The sequence below is a fragment of the Aptenodytes patagonicus genome, chromosome 4 (genome assembly GCF_965638725.1).
Source record: "Aptenodytes patagonicus chromosome 4, bAptPat1.pri.cur, whole genome shotgun sequence".
Taxonomy (NCBI): domain Eukaryota; kingdom Metazoa; phylum Chordata; class Aves; order Sphenisciformes; family Spheniscidae; genus Aptenodytes; species Aptenodytes patagonicus.
This window is the reverse complement of record NC_134952.1, coordinates 68,122,235-68,144,056: the sequence shown is the minus strand read 5'-3', so window position 1 is coordinate 68,144,056 and position 21,822 is coordinate 68,122,235. Positions and strand designations below refer to the sequence as shown.

General features: G+C 36.7%; 1 protein-coding gene across 5 annotated transcripts in view; it reads left to right on the top strand.

The window, feature by feature from the left end:
- Positions 1–21,822, top strand: part of DCLK2 (doublecortin like kinase 2) — a 91,644-nt gene that overhangs the window by 67,594 nt on the left and 2,228 nt on the right. For 2 of the 5 annotated variants that reach the window (XR_012995218.1, XR_012995216.1), the window contains 9 exons: positions 2,995–3,052; positions 6,814–6,933; positions 8,699–8,845; positions 11,138–11,271; positions 12,569–12,646; positions 14,195–14,291; positions 17,027–17,107; positions 18,282–18,398; positions 19,414–19,496. Coding sequence is in view for 2 of the 5 variants with exons in the window: in XM_076337086.1 (XP_076193201.1) it covers positions 2,995–3,052; positions 6,814–6,933; positions 8,699–8,845; positions 11,138–11,271; positions 12,569–12,646; positions 14,195–14,291; positions 17,027–17,107; positions 18,282–18,398 (832 nt within the window). In the remaining 3 variants the exon portion in view is untranslated. Of the gene's footprint in view, positions 1–2,994; positions 3,053–6,813; positions 6,934–8,698; positions 8,846–11,137; positions 11,272–12,568; positions 12,647–14,194; positions 14,292–17,026; positions 17,108–18,281; positions 18,399–18,926; positions 19,497–21,822 lie in introns of all 5 variants that reach the window. The other 3 variants (XM_076337086.1, XM_076337085.1, XR_012995217.1) reach the window with 2 other exon arrangements.

Here is a 21,822-nt window from a genome sequence, read left to right as displayed (position 1 = left end):
CCCAACTTGTACACAAATACTGGGCAAATTCAGCAAATGTCTGTAAAAACCATAAAAGTTACAGAAACAGTTTCTGTTATTTGATCTTCATCTGCTGGTTTTCTTTAAATGAAAAGAAAGATAATTATGAATGGAAACATCTCATTCCAGTCTTAGTAGATCATAGATGCATAGTTAGATACTTTTGCTGAGTCATCCAAATGGGCCAAAAGGGTTGGGTACTGAGGCTGAACCTGGGGCCTCCTCTACTGAAACATAGGTGAATGAATCTTATGATCCATAACTTTCTGCAGCCACCATTGTTTTTTCTCAAGAGAATTGTTTCTTGATATGGTAATCTGGATTATTTCTCTTCAGTACTGAGAATAATATTGGCAGGTGGTATGTAACACAATGTCTAATACGCCCTTCTGGTTTATAGCAGCAAATGACAATTGTTATTTTTAATACTTTTTTGAGAAGGTGATGTACAAGCATGCAAGGTTTCTAAAGGAATAAAGGCTGAGGTGGCAGCTCCTAGAGATACTAGCTGAGTACAGTGCTGATAAAGAAAAAAATGGCTAAATGTGATCTGAATATGCTACAATTACTGCACCAAAAAAGTTCCTGTTGCATGTGCAGGTTTAAGATAATGCTTCTGGTCAGTGTTAACATCTAGACTCCAAGGTCTTGATTTTTTTTTTTTTTTTTTTTGGACACTTTGTACCAACAAACTCTGGTTCCTTACAAGCATTACCACATCAGTACGTAGTCATGTCCCTACTGCTTTAAACACTGTGCAGGTCTGTTACAAAAACTGTGGGAAGGCAATATAGCCAAGTGTGTTGCAACTGGATTTCTGTCCATTTCATTTTGCAAGAAGCTACACATAAGAGGCTTGAGTAAAACTAAATGAATGATGCTTCACAGTGTTTTCCCATGCACCCTGAAACCGGCCACACATCCTTTTGTTATCTATAGAGTGAACAACATTCATGAAAGATAACAGGTTAAAAGCATAAAATAACATAATTTATTATTTTCAGGAATATTGACTGTGCATTTTGGAAATCAGTTCCACTGAAAATGGGACAAGGGCTGCTAAGTCACTTGGGTGTCAAAACGTCATCTGTGCTTTTTGGAATGAGGGGACTGGACTAGAAAAACAACCTTCCAATTATTAAAAAAAAAAAGGCAAAATTAAACTTAAAAACCTAGTTTTGTATGTGATCCAATCTTTAGTGAAGCATTATTAAATGAATTTTATATAAAATAAATGTACAGCAATAGTTGCTAATAATAACAATGAGAGAGGAAATGCCTACTATAAATGCTTGTCTTCTAATTCCTATTAATTATTATACTTCATTTCTAATAGTGTTGTGCTTAGAAGCCTTAGTTGTGGAGCCAGGATCCTATTATACCAGCTGTTCTAACAAAAAGAATAAGATGGTCTCTTTTGTAAAGGGTGCCTATATATCTGTCTATAAAGACAGGAGTCAACAGATGGAACACTGACAGCTAGACAGAAGAATACCAGAAACCTGTCAGGCAATACTGGTGTGTGATAGGCAGTGGTATCAGCACACAAGTCATGTGGATGATATCCAGGGTTTTTTCTTAGGTGCTATAGTAAAGGGCATTTGCAAGAGGGATTTGAAGTTGGTTGATGAATTGGCTTTGTGAATGTTAACTCCTCTTTCTACACAGCATAAGCGCTGAAGGTTTCCTAAGTGGGTTTTGCTGATCAGTTGTTTGCAGGCTTTCAGATAATGCACTTAATTTAGTCTAACGCATAAATTGTGATTCTGAATTACACACTGTGTTCATAGTAGATTTTACATCAGGTCTATAATATAAGAGGATGGCATTTCACAAATACCACTTAGATAACACTTCTATCTAAAGACCAGATCAGGTTGTAACTATGACAGCCTCGCAGATACAGCTGCACTTCCAGAGCAGAGATTCTCTACTGCATTTTTTCAATAATGGATAAATTGAATGTGAGACAGTAATTCAGTTCTTTTTTTTTTGTAAGGTACTAGTTTTGGTTAGTTGTATCTAATGCAAAAAGTATAGTGAAAATTAACCTGGAAGTTTAAAAACATGGCTGATTTGCTTTTGTAACTGCCTCCAGTGTTGTTTTACCATACATGCTAGTGGTGTTCTGATGCACGCTGGAGTCTGTAGGTACTGACACAATACAAAATAGTAGCAACAGGGTCTTATGGCATTTTCTTCTAATTCATCATTAATATAAGTAGTAATGTTGTCTTTGTTTAAAAAAAAAAAAAGATAATTAATTTGTGTTGCTTTTTTCTCTCATTTTCTCCCCTTCTGGAGAAATGGAGAACGTTTTTATTCCTTAAAGGGACAAAAAGCAAATGAGCTCCTTTCTGTGAGAGTGTTTACTGAAAACAGTAATCCTTTTTACTTTGCATATAACCTCTTAAATGTCATGGGACTTTAGATGACTGCTATAGAATTCCATAGAGTACTTAAAAAAAAAAAAAGAAGAATGAAATACAAAAGGTTGAAACCAGTGCCTAATAGATTCTGCGGGATTTTAGACTAGTCTGTAATGAGCTATGGGTTTTTAGCTCTGCTGAATCCTATTGAATTTTTCCACTAGGATATCAATCTTTCTTCCACTCACGTACACATAAATGTATATGATTTTATCTTTAAAGCCTACCAGTTGAACAAAGCTAAGTAGAAGGCTCAAGACAAATTTTGCATGTTGCATTAAAGAAGTGACAGAGAGTTGTGCCAGGTCACAGAAGAATGAATTGCAGCTGGAGCCTGGGATTAATACACAAAGTGAGCTAGGTTGTGGTAGCCAGGGAAACAGCAGGTGCAAATGCTGCTGAGAAAACGAGTCCATTCTGTGAATTTTCTGTCAGCAACCTCAGTGGGTCAAGGCATTCTGTTACAATGATGTATATGCTTACAGATAACACCACAATTTGTTGACCAGTTTCTAATTAACGGTTCTCATATTTTTCTTGCTAGATCCACAGGAAAGGAGTTTGCACTGAAGATCATAGACAAGGCTAAATGCTGTGGAAAGGTAGCGTACAACAATTTGCATGTCTAAGAAAAATAGCAGAAACAGTACTAGCAGCTGCTCATTAGTCATAAATGGTGGGTGTGTTTGGGTTTTCTGACTATTTTCAGAATATCTGTTTAACAGGATGATAATGTATCCAAGAAGCAAATAATCGAAGTAGTGAGTGTTAGTCTACTAGATAATAGAGTGAAAAACAAACAAATTGTCATCTGTTTTACTGGACTAACACATAAAATGCTAATATGTGTCCAAAATGAAATCAGAAGAGAAATGGCCAAAATGTATTAGAAAGATTTTGATCTGTAAAATATGAGAGAGGAAATTTGCAGCTGTATGTGTATTTATATAATTCCCATCCCTTTCTGCCTCATACATGCTCCTTTTATATGCGGAACATGGATTTGGAAAGAAATTTTCATAATAATTTCTTTCTGTTTATGTAGTTTCACCATCCTGTATCACAAAGATCTCTTAACAGGAGTTCCTTAAACTTTCTTTTTAATTCAAGCTCAAAAAAACCCCAAAAGTCCAAAATTGTCTCTCCAGCAGAACAGCATGTTACATAGTTGAAGCAAATATCTGAGTGTCACAGACCTCTCTTCACCTTCCTCCCAAGTACAGAGATTTTAAAAAGGAAAAAAAAAGAACAGCCTACAGCCAATAATGTAGACTAAGTGTTGGAATAGATAGCAACAAATAAAATATTTCTATTTTCACTGCTCTGCAATACCTTAAAAACAAAGTGCTCTTGAGGAACTTAGGAATCAAATGAATCATAGTTTAGTGTTAGCTAAAAGAACACCGAGGGCACAGTGTTAATTAGCAATTACATTCTGGATTAAAGTCTCTTTGAGATTAGGAAATTTGCCATTCTCTCAAGGGTGACTGAAAAGATGGGCTTTTTGGATACAAACACTTATTTTTTAATGTAAATGATTGCACTGAAATTATTCTGGAGGTAACTTTGCAACCAAGTCAGGGTTTTAATTCAAAGGTAGCCTAGCCTTTTTCTCAATTACATAGAGTAACTGCTCTGAAGTATAATTCAGAGCTCCAAACGCTGAATGTGACCTTGTAGGAAGACGTAGCAAGTCTGTATAACGTTCTTTGTATGGTAACGAGCTGTATATTACTGTATGCTAATGCATTACCTGTTGTGATGACTTGCTTTAAGTAGAGGTCCTCAAACAGAAATGTTTTATCTGTGCAGATTTTAAATTGTGTATTAGGTGCTAGGAGATGAGTGTTCCTGCCTCCCCATCACTTTATCTCATATTTTCTAGGTTTATTTAAGGGAAAATTTAGAAAGGAATCTTAAAAATACACAACCACAAGAAAAAGTGCTGGAATTGCCTTTTTGAGATTAAAATATTGCCATTTCTTCAGCTGCGGGAAGGGTGACCCAGTGTGTTTCACTGCAAAAGAAAACTTTTGGGTGATGTGTACAGCTTGCAACTTTAGATGTTTTTTATTACTTGTCTGAGTCAGCTGCTTTTAGGTATCATAAATTGGAATGGTCCAGAGATAGACAATCCTCTTTATACAGCAGACTTTAAGACATATTTTCTATTTATCATTCTCACTGCTTTAAAACAAACAAATAAAAAAATCAACCCCATGGATGCATACTTGTCTGTTTTGAAAGGACCTGTGTCTGTATAGCTACATGCAGATGTATGTATATGTACAAGCAGAGGACTGTTGTTAGGAAGATGTTTATACAGTGGCAGAACTGTCCAGGAAAATTCCAACAAAGAAAATAATTAAATTTTTCTACAGCTTAGTCCTTCCTCACTCCGTTTCACATGCCAACATAAGCCCTGCCTTAAAAACACCCATCTGGCCCAGATATGCATGACTTGTACGTTGCTCACTGCTCTCTAGCAGTTTATCTTGGATGTCCTAAAACTTGAATCCAGTTGACTAATATATTTTCCACAAGCAGCTTGAATGTTAATTACACAATAATTTCTCTGTAAATAAATCATGTAAATGTAGACTGAAATCTATATTGCACTATCCAGGAGAATGTTACTACAAGTTTGAGAATTATTTTTTTTACATGACAAAATAAGCAAAAACAGTGAGGTGGTTGAAAATAACTAACTACATACTAGTCAGCATTTTGAGGACAGGTATTAAAACAGTAGCTCAACAACATTTTGGAGCCTTTGTAAAAAAATACTATTACTGTTTATTTTAAATAAACATTACTTATGCCTGAGTTTTATTTAGAGCAATTAACAATTTAGTCAAGTGAAACAAAGCAAGCATAGGTAAAGCTATTATGCCTTACTCATAATTAATGGATGTAATAAATTTAATGTTATCTGTTCCTTAGGTAGAAAAAGCTATAAGATTCTAGTTTTTGCTTGAACTGTTAATGCCAGTTTTGAATTTACAGGCTTCCATCCATAAGGCTTAGTATGCTGTGGCTGTTCACTTTTGTCTGTTGAGGAGATTCAGCATTGTGTTTAACAAAATTGCTTCATTTTTGTTTTTTTCCTTCAGAGCACTTTGCTTGGAGCAGACATATGTTTGTTCAGAATGACAATTGATGCTCTTTCAAACTGAATTTCAAAGGTGTGACTGTTTAATCCCTATATGCCGCACCATACTCTCACGAAATGAGATGCACACATGGCATTTGGTTTCTGAGTTACATAGCCACATAAAGCTTTGGCAAAACCACAATGCATCTATAAATAACCATGGAAATAGAAGGTGAAGTAGCATAAGATCTTCAATCACTGCTTACGCACAGTGGATCACATCTACTTCTAGTGCTCTGCTCACAAATGCATGAAGTGCATGCTACTAATCAGTGCATTAAACATGAGTAAGTTCCAAGTCCAGTGAAAGATTTATCTGCCAAAGTGTAGGGAAACTAGTGTTTTATGCTGGCATTGTTACTTATTTTGCAATGAACCTAAATACAATATCTGTATTCCAAAATTTAGAAAGGAAAGTGCAAATCATTCTTCACATGAAAGGGGCATGTAATTTTCTTTGCTCTCCAGTGTTAACCAAGTGCTAAGATGTTCTAGCAAACAAAACATTCTGAAACTAAATTGTTCTTGAAACCCATTACTTCCTCAGAAGTATAGGGAAGAGGAAATAAAACTCAGTCTGTGTGCTCTTAAGCTGTTGGAGCCACAACGACTCAACTGAGCTATTACGTATTTTGCAGATTATAAATCTGAACATACGTATAAAATGAACTGAAATCCATAACCAAAGCAGTTATAATGTTTTTCCGGTATATAATCCACAACTTTTTTTAAAAAATAAAGTCCTTGAAAATAAATCCTAGGTAATCTGTCCTTGAGTAACCTACACTAAATGAGAGGTGAAGGCTGGAAAGGATCAAGAACATATTAACTATTGATGGGGGGTGGCAGGTTACAATGATCCAGCTCGGGGGCAGGGGGGTCTGAACTTAATTTCACCTCATAATACTCAAGAATATAATCTGCATTTCCTGAATTGCTGTCATGTTCTGGGATCTTTTTTCAGAGATATCCCATTGGTTATGTGTGAGAAATATGGTATTTTAAATTAAATTTGGTCAATGATGAAGTACAGTTGGGCTAAAATACAGGTTAAAATCGAGCATCTGACAATAACCCTCTACTATATAAATTAAACAGCAAAAATGGTGCTCACTAATAAAGTGATCAGTGGTCAGCTGATTAAAGGAAAAGTGTATTGGCAATTTCATGCCTATTCAGATAAACTTCCGTCCTCTTTTTTTTGAACAGGAACACCTGATTGAAAATGAAGTGTCTATTCTGCGTCAAGTGAAGCATCCAAATATCATTATGCTTATAGAGGAAATGGACACCCCAACAGAACTCTATCTGGTGATGGAGCTGGTCAAGGTAAGACTAAGGAGACTTTCTTTTTTTAAATTCTCTGTGTTGGTGTGAAATCTGAGAAGTATCTAGGAACATTAAGATCTTGGGAGACATAATCAGATAAGATTTCAGTGGCAACCTGCATTTTTAATCATGCAAATACTCTTGTCAATCAGTTATATTAATGGAATTTATGTCTCTTCAGATGTAATTAGACTATTTACACAGATTTGAGGTAATTTTGCAAAGTATATGTGCAGTCTAGAGAGAAGTGGATAGTGGTTTTTATATCAGTTTACAATATGTGGGAGTAATAGTGATATGCATTTACCGACAGAACACCTGCATTTTTTTTTCACTAATAGCTTTATTTAATAATTTGCTTTAAAGAAACAAACTAATGAATTTATCTTAGTAGACAATAGATACAATGAATAGTTTAAACTCAAGTGACTATGGTCCAGCAAAATTAAAACTAAAAAAATCTCAACTGTTTTGCTTATATCAAACATTCACTCACCTTATTTCCAATTCACCAGAAAATAGCTGCTGCTTTCATGCATGTACAGAGAAAACAAAAATCTTCATTTTGCTGTCACTTTGTGAACCAACACAAGTTGCATCATTTTAGTCATGCACTCTCTTGTCTGTGTTCTCTACATACACAGCAACACTGCACATTGGCTTGATCAGCATGTCAGATACAAATAATGTATATCATCGCTTTTTATTTCCGTCTGAAACATTGTTAGATTCAAGAGTCCCTTCTAGAGTGGTTGCCAGTGTGGGAAACCTCTAAAAAAAGACTGTTACTGTTGAATTCATAATTTCTGTAGCCTACCCCTTTCTCTTCCTTTCTAGAAGTTATTTTTATATAGTAGAGGCTTTTTTGGTTTTAAGACAGTATTTTTTTTTTTTATATTTTAATACACCACCATCTTGGCCTGTATTTCCTGAATTGCTGCTTGTCTTCCACGTGTATTGAAATGCTTGGAATGCCACCCACAGCTCAGACAGATCACTCCTACAGATGTATCCAGGGTAACCATCGTAGAGACACCCACATAAAATTTGTTGCAATGACTGGAAATGCTGCATCAGTAACTCACTCACATGTTGTTACGTATTCCAAGAGGAATAGGGCATCCATAATCAGCGACTGCACAACTAGCATATTCAGAAATCATCTGTAGGTTCTGCACTTTGGTGCATCATAGAATCATTTAGGTTGGAAAAGATCATGCTTATGTTGTTTGTCCTCTTCAGCCATTTTTATTTAATATTTCTGCAATATCTACAGAAATTCCAATTTGCAGTTCATTACAATTGCTGAATATTTATTACATTAGGCTTTTTATTATTGGGCTAATTTATATTACCTTAGACTTTACTCAAAATCAGGACTGTTTTTTGCTATGTAAAGGTATTATATTGATAAGATGAAGAAAAGGGAAACTATGTGCCTGCACCTGTAGGTAATTTGAGTGATCAAAGGTAAGAAGATCAATAGAATGAAATTAAGACAGAGAAGAGCTGTGATTTGCCCAAACTCAGACACCAGAAGCCTGGAGTACAGTTGAGAATTTAATGTAGATGACCCAAGTCCTAGTCTAGTATCTTGGTGACAGATCATCTTTCCGCAAAATAATTTTTTTACTGTTTAACAGTAACATTTAACAGTTAACAGAGCATGCTTTTTGTAAGGGAAGATTTTACACTTTTTTTTAATGAAATATCATCATCTTAATTATTTTTCATATAGTGATCTGTTATCTTTCCATTACTTTAGGGAGGAGATCTATTCGATGCTATCACTTCTTCTACAAAATATACAGAGCGAGATGGGAGTGCAATGGTCTACAATCTAGCCAGTGCACTCAAATACCTTCATGGTCTCAACATTGTGCACAGAGACATCAAGCCAGAAAATCTCCTGGTATGTCCCATTTATTTTCTAACATTTTCTCTTACTTTGTTCTCATTAATGCAAATACTTGTATATAAATGTCAAGGAGCTGAGCAGAGAACAGCAGGAATATTAATTTAGGATAAGTACGTATGAAATAAATCTTCTGCCATGAGATAGCAATCACCATAACCCAAGTGAGCCGTGCTCAAACCTGTCCTTAGACCTATCTTTATTTACATTTTGATTGGCTGCCATTTGGATAAGCAGGAGTATTGTCTCACAAAACAATGAATTTTAAAGCTATGTCGATGAATTATTTATTATAGTTTGCAAGTGGGAGAAAAGGTGGGCTGAGTGCCATTTCTTTGAACGATCATATGGTTATCTCAAGCAATTTTTTTTTTTTCTTTTTCTTTCACTGTCATAGTAGGAACATCTTTCTGATGATTTACCAGTATTCCAGCCATGAATTAACTCTGTACCTACATTTATTTTGTCCTAGGGGACTGACTACTTTTGTTTTCAGTAGAGACATAAAATAACTGTGTTGACAAGAATTACCCTGAAGTCTGCTTTGGGAACTGCTTAGACTACAGTTCACAGAATGGGAACAGTGTGCTATTTTGCTTATTCACAGAGGTTATACTTGTGTATTACATATTGGGTATTAGATACTATGTGTCGTGCACTGAACAAACAGGGCCATAATCTCCCCTGCTTGAGCCACTGTCATCAGGAATGCTAGTAGCTTTCATCAACACTTGGTAGGCATTTCTTAACGCCTTCTGTGGTGTTTGTCAATCCTGTTTAAAGAGGTTGCATCTAGAGTAGGAGCCATGGCTTATCCCAGATCGGATTTTGAACTATTACAAGGATAGGGCTATAAGCTGACAATATTTTCCAATTAATAGTCAATTCTTTCCCAACTAATTCCACTGACAGTATTTAGCAATTTAAATAAGCCCTCAAATAAATCAGTTTGTTTAGCAAAAGGAAGGGGGGGCTTCTCCTGGAAAATGTAGTCACAGCAACATGGCACTTAAGAGAAAGAAAATGAAGGTGGAAGTCTCACTTGTTATCAGTGCATCTTCAAACACAGCCAGTCCAAAGAAATTTTAAGCTCTCATTAGTGATTGAATCAGTTATAAATAGGCACAAATGTCCTTTCTGCCTAGAAAGCCTGAAGAGATTACTCAACAGATGCAAATCTTATTCACTGTTATTGACAGTGGCAGAATGTTAAGATAAAATACTGGTATTGAATGTAAATGCAAATAATTCCCATCAATTGCTACCTATAACTGCAAGTAGTTAGTTCTTTTGCACAGGGTCATCCAGCTATCTGAATGACATTCTCTTTACTAGTCATGCATTTACAAATACAAACTCTGAGAGTAATAGCAGATATGAAGGTGTTATATCAAGGAGAACAAGTGTTTCCATTAATGGTATGAATTACACAGGGGAATGAAGGAAGATACTGATGCCTTAGCAGTATTCAGTTGTTTGAGGAAACCAAATAAATTCAGCCATTCTGGAGATTCTGGTGTCCTACATTCTAGAAGCTAGATTCCGTTGAAATCATGTTGACATAAATGTTTTACTTTAAGAACAAAACCAAGATTAATTTATTACGGGTGTTTCCTTTGCTGTTGGTCTGGTTTGATTTACTTTTGCTATCGCTGCTGTATAACACTTTTCTTTCTATTAAAATTTAACTTCTTTCATCAACAAAATGACTCAGAACAAAATGCACTAGGTTCTTTATGAGGCTTTTGGTAAGATGCACTTGGCTCTGCACAGAAACGTAAACACTTCTCAGTCAGCTTTCTCACTCGTATACTGAACTTGCCTAGACTAAGCTTTGAGAAGACATTTGCCTAAGAAATATCCAGTATGCTAACTGACAGGGTTTATGCTAAGTTAGTGAGAGATGTTAAACAAATCTGATTGTAGCTGCCAATCCCATTTTAAACTCTAGGTCCCAATCAAATGGAAGTATAGTATTATATTTTTCTTAAATATATTAAAACTTCTCAGCATTCTAGGATTGAGTTTTCTTTTCCCCCTCTAGTTGCTTGAGGCTATATCATGGTCTGACCTACATAGCTGGCAGACAGCTCCATTGAACACTAGTTCCAGCTGCACTGTGGCAGTCAATGGTCATACCATTTTTCTTTTCTTTCCCTACAGGGCTGTGGAAGTTACTTCTTTTTCCTGTCTTCTCAGTGTGATGATTATTATTTTTCAAACAAATTAAAGGATTTAAAAAATGCAGATGTTCTCCTCCTCATTCTGTTTTTATTTTGCTGATTCTAGGTATGTGAATATCCAGATGGAACCAAGTCTTTGAAGCTAGGAGACTTTGGACTGGCAACTGTGGTTGAAGGACCTTTATATACCGTCTGTGGTACACCCACATATGTGGCTCCAGAAATCATTGCAGAGACAGGGTGAGGATGACTGACTAAGACGTAGGTCTTGTAACCAGTTATTTTTGGCAGGTAGCCCCTAACTGTTGTAAGAACTAGAATGCTCTAATAGGATCGTCCGCTATCTTTTTGTAACCAAACCACCTATAAGAAAACAGGCATCGTTCAGTTCCTCGAAGAGGCCAGTTTCCTCGCTCACCCTGCTCCCAGAATTCACCTTTGCCTCCTTACCATCTCCCTAGGACCAGCGCTGGTGCAGTGGAGTTTATTGGTTTGTGTTCTCTGCCTCACCTCACTGCCATTGTACCAGCCATGGCAGCTGCTTGGGGAAAAACTGACAAGCAAAACAGCGTTCATGTTAGAAATGGAATAATTTATATTGGAAGAGACTCCAGAGGTCACCTAGTCTAAACCTGTTCTCAGAGCAGGTCTAGTTAGATCATGTTGATTCAAGTGACGTTGTTTGGGTGACGCATGCTATTTGGTACTTGGTTTAATTGAACAACCTCATTTTTCTGTATTTAACAGGTGGTTGCATAAATACAAAATAATTTTGTAAGATGGTAGCATTTCACAAGTCATCTTTCCTTTTAGACCTCCATTCCATACTAGCTGACTCTTGCCATAGCTGTGACCATTCTGAATTTGGTCATCTTAATGGAGGGAGGTTTGTTGTATTGTTTCGAGCATTGTTCAGTGCATTTGTCATATCGAGAAACATTTCACAGCTGCCGTGAGCTCAAGCGTCAAAGGGCACTTCATCTGCATGTTTTAGATTTTGACAAACTGAATCTACTGGATAGAAAAGAATAGGAAAAAAGACCTCTTTTTGACCTCTAGTGTTTTAATTTCAGTGCTTTAAAATAAAAGTGCAGTTCTTCCCTGTGTTACTCACTCAAGAGACTGGAGAATTGGTATCTTTCTTGTTGCTTAGCAACACATGATAACCTTAGAGATAGTTACTCCAATATGGGGACTGAGAAAGCACATCCTTGTCTTTTATCATTAGTGATTCTGGATTGGGAAACCTTGATACTGAATTGAATCTGGGTATATTCAGAAGACCCTGGAGAGACTTGAGGCTGGGGGGGGGGTGGGGGAGGGTGGTGTCAATGAAAAATTATGTTATCATGGTTTCCTAAAGACTATGAAGGATGCTAAGTAAAATGATACTTATGTACAAAATACATTTCCACATCATCAGCAAGTAACTTAGAAGAGATTCTCAATATATATTCATGTAAATGTAATCAATTGTTTGATTGGAATGACTTTTTTTGTTAATCCAGCACAAGTAACACAAGTCTTGTTTTCTCAGATATGGCTTAAAGGTGGATATTTGGGCTGCAGGTGTGATTACATACATACTGTTATGTGGATTTCCACCTTTTCGCAGGTGAGTGTCCCTGTATGTCAAAGGGAAAAATAGTAAAGAACCAAGTTCTTTCTGAGCAAGTCTTACCTATCTTACTGAAGAAGGCATCCTGGGAAAAAAAAGGATTAGACTGACACATTTTCATTACCTTTTTGTTGTTTTTTTTAAATTGTTTTCACTTTTCCCTCTTGTCAGGTTTTGGGATCAATTTTATTTACGTATTTTTCTAAGGGAGCTACTGGTTTACTGCTGTGTGCAGGCATATGGTGGTGTGAGGGCATAGTTTCTTTTCCTTTTGTCTGCTAGGTGTATCCCGGTTCAATGAACGTGTATGCTTTGCCCTCTAGTGTTTCTGTTTGGACACAGCAGCTTACTGGTTTGTAGTGTTGAGGGTGAAGGTTAATGGTAAACTGAGGTGAGGGGAAGAATTTGCTTATGTTGCATTTTAACCTTGTTAATCTCTTTGGTAAGTGTCATATGAGCGATGGAGTTTGCAAATACGATTCTTGCTACTCAATGTCACAATACGTATGAGTTCTACTAAAAATCAAATGGATATGCTTTGTGCCTCTAATTTTTTTGCAAGGGAATGAGAAGGCATTAGCACATTTTAACAGGAATTTTCCTCTTAACTTATATTTTATCTGTGCACAGTCTGTTTGTCCATTTTGACAGCAAAAGACTTAGTTTTTAACTAAAAATCATCAGACTGAATATTTTGTAAAGAATACAATATGAACAATTAATGGAAAAATTATGATTTAGCTTAGGGGGTTTTTTTGCATGTGGTTAGTTCATGTTTAAAACTGAAAGCATGTTTTGAAAGATATACTATACAAACAAATGGCAATTGCTTTGAATAGAGTTTGGGGGTTGGGCACGAAGAATGTCCATACCATGCTATTAGAATCCGGTCTTAACCAAGGTTAATAAATATTTATTGCAAAACCAACCCAAGAGGTAAATTGTTCATTACAGAAATAGGTTGGGTGGATGTTCACAGTAGCTAGGGCCAACAAACAGAGGTTAAAAAACAAAAAACCTACTGCCATTGAGCCCTGAATATTCATGATACCATATTTTTGATAAAAAAGTACTTATCCTTTCAGTATCAGTAGCCTGCCAATACTCAGTAAACTAAATGTATCATGTGTTTTCCACATCTCCTCTTTGGATTTTGAAAATTCTCCTGTTGTGATAGTTTAACAGAAGAGGCTCATTTCACTACACTTCTTCCCCATCATACGCTTTCTGTAGCAGGTCCTTCAGAACTAGGCTGGCAAGTGACTTATTTTTTAATCACCTTTCCTGTTCCTGTATGTTAGGTATGCAGTCTCTATTCCAGTGGAAGTCCGTTCACCTCAATATATTATTTTTTCTGTTCTCATCACTCCTGACAGCGTAACTATGGCAAACACCTCAGAAGTGCTGCCACTATATAAGCTTGCAAATTATGCATTTATAGTAGTTAATATAACATCATTTCTGTTCCATCCCCAAATCAAGTTAAAAATTCGCGTGACAAATTGACTTCTTTCTCATGATCTTTTTCATTATGGTGTTCTACAGTGAAAACAACCTTCAGGAAGACCTCTTTGATCAGATACTTGTTGGGAAGCTGGAATTTCCTTCTCCCTACTGGGATAACATCACTGATTCAGCAAAGGTACTGATATGTTTTCCTGAAATAATGTTTCTGACAAGCCACTGTCAGACTGACAAGACTGCGCTCTGTTAGAACAGCAGAATAGAAGATTCAGAACAGACTCTTAACCACTCTTCCAGCTTGCTGTGCCTTTTTAGTTAGCTTAACAGTGCTTGATGAAAGCTCAGGTTTTGCAGGCCATCATGTTATTGTCTGAGTGAGTAAGAGTAGCAGAATGCCAGTTGTATTCAGTGAACATCACATGCTATTCAGTTTACTTAATGATGGAATATTATAGTAGGTTCAGTGCTTCAGCTGTAAAATTAGTCTTTCTGATTTTTTTCCCTCCTATCACTCTTAAAAAAGAATGTGGACTGAATGCAATTGACATCATTTGTTCCTATTTTACTTGAGCCAGTTATTAGAACTTATCAAGGGGTGCAGCCAGCTTCATTTGCTATTGCTAATAGTTCTTGTGTCATCACTGTCATTTGTGTTTAAAATTGTGTCTGTAGGATAAGGGTTCCAACTTTTAAGCCCCACTTCTCAAGCTAGATTCAGTAACGTGCTCTGAATGATATCTGAGGACTCTAATTAGCAAGTGGAGATTATTTATTATCCAGCCAATGAGAAGTTGCATTTTTTCTGCATTTCCCAATGGCTGTTTATCCGTTTGCCAACACTTCCCAAGCTCCAGTCATCTCACACTCTTCCAGACATGCATTCTGAACAAAGCAAGCCCTCAATCCTGGTACTAAAGGTGACATTTCACTTCAGACTTACGCAGACTAAATAACTTAGCTGGCAGGGAAACCTCTTAGTTAGGTATGTTATTATAGAATAGAATCATTTACTAGGAAAGGGAGAGTTTAGAATTATGATTCTAGAATTATAGAATTGTTTAGGTTGGAAAAGAGCTTTAAGATCATCAAGTCCAACCGTTAACCTAGCACTGCCAAGTCCACCACTACACCATGTCCCTAAGCGCCACATCTACCTGTCTTTTAAATACCTCCAGGGATGGTGACTCATCCACTTCCCTGGGCAGCCTGTTCCAGTGCTTGACATCCCTTTTGGTGAGAAATTTTTCCTAATATCCAATCTAAACCTCCCCTGGTGCAACTTGAGGCCATTTCTTCTCATCCTATCACTTGTTACTTGGGAGAAGAGACCGACACCCACCTGGCTACAACCTCCTTTCAGGTAGTTGAGAGCGAGATCATCTCCCCTGAGCCCCCTTTTCTCCAGACTAAACAACCCCAGTTCCCTCAGCTGCTCCTCATAAGACTTGTGCTTTAGACCTTTCACCAGCTTCATTGCTCTTCGTTGGACACACACCAGCACCTCAATGTCTTTCTCATAGTGAGGGGCCCAAAACTGAACACAGTATTTGAGGTGTGGCCTCACCAGTGCCGAGTACAGGGGCATGATCACTTCCCTACTCCTGCTGGCCACACTATTTCTGATACAGGCCAGGATGTTGTTGGCCTTCTCAGCCACCTGGGCACAATGCCGGCTCATGTTCAGCTGGCCATCGACCAGCACCCCCAGGTCCTTTTCTGCCAGGCAGCTTTCCAGCCACTCTTCCCCAAGCCTGTAGTGTTGCATGGGGTTGTTGTGACCTTGTGACCACTTACCTGCTTGAAGAAGCCATTTCCCAAAACTGAAGTGATGAACAATTTCCTTGAAATACTCTTGATAAGAATATGAAGACTGACAATTTGAAGGCTATAAAAGGTTTTTCGAGGGGGGATTTGTCTCCAAGTATATGAAGTTGTTCATTTGGGAGGGAGACCTAATTGTCTTAATAGGCTTGTAGAACCAGGAATTACATCAGTAAACTAGTTGTTAGTTGCATAAGAAGAAACTTGAATGAATAAACAACTGAAGAAAGTTGGTTTGGGTTTTTGTTTTTTTTTATTTTATTTTACTGACTGCTTTGTATCAATGACCTCTTAAGGTTTATCACATCTGTAGGCACTCTTAAGAGAGGGCCCATGGAAGTATTTGATAAAGCTAAAGACATCTGCTCTAGTGTCTCTAAAATATGATGAAAGCCACAATACCAAATCTTTTGGGATTAACCATATAATTAGTAGAATTAAGCATTCTCCTCTTTCTATCTGTCTGGTTTTTCCTATACCAGGTGATCCTTAGCTGATGAAATAAGTTAAACGTCTTTTATTCTTCTGGAGCAACACAGAAGAGAACATAGTTTTCAAATAATTTCAGCAGTTTCTTGAATTTTAGATGCAGTTTCCTGCCTCTGATTTGTGCTCTTTATGTACTGTTACTATGTGCATGTACACTGCCCATATTGGATCTCATCTGTCCCAGGTTTGTTTTTGTTCTGGTCACCTGCATGAATATATAGAGAACAAACTGGAACATTATAGCTGGTTTTTGTAACATTTCCTTTTCATCTGGTTTCAAAGGACCCGGTGAAACATGAATACAATAAGGAAGTTGACATGAAATACGCTGTCCAGCATACTCTAAACAAAAAAGGGCAAATTGTTTCTTCCACTAAAGTCACATTGGTATCATTGTTCTGCTATCGGTGTAAGCTGTTTTTTTTTCACCCAGGTAGCAAGAAAATTGCACTGAGAAGAACTTAGTGCAACAATATTTTCCATTGTAATGTCCTTCCCTACTCTCCTCAAATCTTTTTTTTTTTTTCCCCTTTTCTTTCTTTCTTTTTCCTTTTTTCTTTTCATTTTTTTTCCTTTTTTCTTTTTTTTTTTTTTTAAATAAAGGAGTTAATTAGCCTGATGTTACATGTGAATGCTGAAGCCCGATATACAGCAGCACAGATCCTAAGCCATCCCTGGGTGTCAGTGAGTAAAGCACATTTTACTTGTCTCTAATTTGATATTAAATCTGTAAATCTAACCATTTAAGTGTAGTTTTCAGAAGCAGCAATACACTTCTACTATGCCCATTTCTGTTTATTGAACAGCAAGAGTCTGAAGTTAGCTTCAGCTCTGACAGCACTGTTAGCTTCTGTGCTCTGAAAGAATCAAGCGAAGGATATCACTTGCTGACTGTGATTAGAAGGTGCTGGGGGTTGCTATAACCCTGCTTAAACGTAACACGACAGGCAGATGTGCGACTTGGGCATCTTTTTTGTTATTTCACATTCAACCTAGTAAACAGTCATGTCTATGATACAAAAAATGTCTATGTGGAAGCACTGTTGTGCATGTTGGTATATTACTTGCTGCAATGCCACTTAAAGTACAATCTCCTGTTTCTTGAAGCACTTCAAGCTTCATAAGAGAAATAAAATTAGCAAATAAAATACCTAATTTAACATAGGCACTAAGCTGATGGCTGCTGGGTCCTTTGTCTTTTTGGACAGCAGCAATGGGGAACACCAAAGTGCATTGCTTATTGATCTAAAATCAGTTCATTATTAATAAATACTAGGTTTACATGTACATAGTCAATGTTTACTGCCACACACGTTTTAAAAGAGGGACTGAATATGATCTATGGAGTTCCCTCAAACAAGAGAAGACAACTATAATGACTGTGTCTATGCATAACAGCTCTTCTCAAATGTATTTATGGTACTGTATAACGTTTCCACGCTTAGGACATGATGGACCATTTAAAATGCTGATTTAAAAGAAAGCCAAATGACAAATATGCTTTTTATTTTTAACATTATTTCAAGCATGTTATTTTTAACAAGCTTGAATCAAACTTGCAGCTTATAATTGTGGGACAAATCAATGGACTGAAAGTATACAGCGCCGCCTGGCATTTTAAGAAATAGAAGTTCATACATAAAACAGTGGTTGCTACATTCCTTTCCTCTAATTTGTCTTAACACATATCTCATGTAGCAGAGGGCATTCACTTGTGGGCTGCCTGTCTGAACACTTACTTCGTATTTAAAAGCAGGAAGGACCCGAGAATAATAGAAAACTTCTCTTTTACTCAGTTACATTCAAACATACTTTTGGTTTTTTTCCTAACTTCAATATTGTGTTTATTCTTACACAGGATGATGCTTCCCAGGAGAATAATATGCAAGCTGAAGTAACAGGTAAACTGAAGCAGCACTTTAATAACACCCTACCCAAGCAAAATAACACATCTGCTGGGGTTTCTGTCATCATGGTAAGAGAAATGAACATTTTTATACATTGATATTATACATTGCATATTTTCCTAACAGTGCTCTATGAGCATGTGTGGTGCAAGAATAGCAAAAGCAAAGCTAGAATAGTCTCTAATTCTAGTCTTTATTTGTGTGTAGTGTGGATTGTCTCATCATCGCTTGAGAGCAACCGAGTCTATCACAGTGTGCTAGCTCAGCTATAAAAACAAGCTTTCAAACAAACATGTAAACACTAAGTAGTTGTATGTTGAAATGAAGCTTATTAATGATTTGAAATCTTTCATTATAAAAACTGTAATTTTTTTTATCATACTGACTACCCAGTTAGTTAAGTAGGCTCTTCCCCTCTGCCCAACCAAGTATTGCTTGATCTTGAGCATACTGTTGTTCAACACTATGCTTGCCGGGAAACCAGACTCCATTTCAGAAACTTTCTTCGTAGTATTGAATGTTTACCACATTAATTTTGTCCCAGTCTAACCCCTGCTATGTTTTTTCTGTTCCCTAATGGGGAACTTTCTTCAAAGCATACAAAGGAACCCTGATGACCTACAGCTGAACTTACATAAACAGTAATTCTAGAAGGCAGATGTGTGAATCATGGTAGAAGAAATGGAGTTTACTGTTATCAGTACGTTGAACTGCCATTCTGTTCTTATTGTGGTCCGTTCTTGTCTAATGCAAGGATGGACACTGTGCACAAAGAGTATCTTCAGTTACTAAAAGAAAAATAAAACCATCTATGGTAGTAACATAACAGTGATTTCCATCCCCACCCCCTCCCTGTTAGTATTAATTACTCTCAAAGTCCAGCCCACTTATGTTAACAAAGAATTGTTTTAATCATCTGAAAGTAGGTAAATTTTAATAATGTTTCTGCATTCATATATGCTTTTGCAAATACATAATAGGCCAAAGATTTAAATGTAGGAAAAGTGGTAATATAAAAATAAAAATGAGAGAAGTCAGAAATGAATTTCAGGTTCATGCTGTTGTCTACATTTCATTTGACAGTTTGACTTGACAGTTTGAGAGGGACTTCAGAGCTTCATTCTTTATACTGTTGAGACTATGGATAAGCCTGAAGCTGAAAACTGGTATAAAATGCACTATATGTAATAAGAGCAATTTTAATTCTAACTCTCAGCCCCTCTCCAACTTGCATGCCACTTAAGCCTGTCTCAGATCTCTGACACAGCGTAGCTTCTGGCTTCTTACTGGTGTGGGTTTTTTCTGATTCTGTTAGCTACTGACATTGCTTCAGCCAGGAAAGTACACCTCGGTAAAACTTCTCATTTTCCCTTTTCCTGCCTTATTTCCTTCTAACAGGTATGGAAGGATGTAAACGCATAATTATTTATTTCTGAATGCAGCTCCCAGTTATTGCTGAAGGGAAAAGTAACTTCTTGTTCAAAACACTGTAATCTAATGAGGGTTAAGCCCCCAATTTGTTATTCTTGCCCTGGTTTATCTAGAGCATTGAAATTTAGTTATCTTCATGTTAAGAAGATTTTCACTTGTACTAGCACTCATTGCTTAAAAACATTCAGATTCAGACAAGCACAGTGTTGTAATTCTCATGTATTGCAGTGCATTGCTATATCAGTCCACCTGCATATTTAATGGAATCCCTTTTAGCATCACTTCATTCAAATATTGTGATCTGGCCAATGCAGATAATACCATCATGTGGCAGATAAGTAAAACTGCACATACCTACTTCAGTGTTCTTGCACAGGAGACTCTTTCTGCCCCTAAAAGCATGTTGCTGTTAATTCATTACTGATTTTTTTTGTCAATTTCAAAATGTTCTGTAAATTTAAATTTGTTGCAATTGTGTTAGTTCTGCTTAAAGTAAGTCTAGTTTCTGTCCCTTGCTTCCTTCCTTTTTCCTCCTTTCCCAATGCCTGCATTGCTTTCCTCTGAGTAGGTCCAAGGCAATGGTACGTACTAACTGCGATGCTTTGTTCTGCTGCACAAGAAATACACGTTCTCCATTTGTAACAAGAAGAAAGGAGAAATAACTCAGCCAGTCTGAAGTGGAAAGAGCTTTACAGCCACATGAAAACAGTGAAGGAAAATCTTTTAAACGCTTACAAAAAAAGTTTCTGTATTAAGTGATGCATATTTGAAATATTCTAAGCAAACACTGATATAACTAGCTATTTTTTACCTCCTCAGACATATCTTGGTCTATTCCCCTCAGAGTAATTTTGTGCATGTGTGTATCTTACAATATCCAAAAGCAATTAGAAAAAGATGGGAATCCTATGAAGACAACCAAAAAACCCAAACCACTGAAATAAGCATTGTTTCCATTTAAAATAAAAATTTCGTCACTTCAGCCTTTATGGTATCACAGAGCTAGTCAGAATATAATCGGTCCAAAATTAATAAAAAACATTTTACTTAGCAACAGTAAAATTAAGCCTCCTCTTCTGTCTTTAAAAAAAAAAAAATCCTAAATTGCATTACATAGGTATGTATTGCTGTGTGCAAGGTGTGACAACTATCAGAGGCTGCTGTGAGGACAGCACAGGAGAAAATCACCATCAGCATGAACTGAAAGCATTTCCTTTCCCTTTACTTATCCTGCCACTGAAAGAGCAGAAACCTATTTATTCACGATTCTTTTTCCAGCAAGCAAAAGAGGAAATGCAGTCCTGCCAGCATAGCAGCTACTTTGATAATGATAAAACTACTGCACATCATAGCCAATCTCAAAAGCTTAACTACAGTTCAGCTAATCATTTCCTTGCATGCTCCATTTGCAAAGTCAATTGTTAGTAGCAGAGAATTCAATTGTGTACTATTGAATTTTCTCCTTGTACCTGTATGCATGTAGACTAATGTTGTAACTCAATTAAAAAAAAAAACACCAAAAAACCCCAACAAAACCAAAATACACTAAATTCAAAATACTTAACCTTTTGTTTTGGGAACTTTTATACTCAGTACTTTGGTCTGAAGAAGCCTGGCAGGAGGGAGGAGGGGTATCATAAGGCTCCTTGCTACCTCCCCTGCCCCAGCACACAGCCACATCATTATAAAAAATAAAATAGTTTCAGCAGGAGAGTCTGAGTGAGACTGATTCCAGAACAACCCACCATCCGTATACCTGCAAATTCTAGAAGTCCTCTATCTGAGAAATCTGAGATACTAGTCCAGCTCTCTTTGCAAAGTCAGGTAAAAGAGAAATTTGAATTTAGGTACCCCATAATGAAGTAAATTTTCACTACCAAGCTATATGATCAGTTTGGAAAAAAGAGGATAAGTAAGTGCCTTATTTCTGCTGTCCTTGATGACTTTGATGCAATAAACCACATCTGAAAAAAAAATACATGCTAACTTTAACTTGTATCAGAAAATTATTTCAGTATCTAAAACTACATATTTTAGTGAATAGTATGTTAGACAAACTCC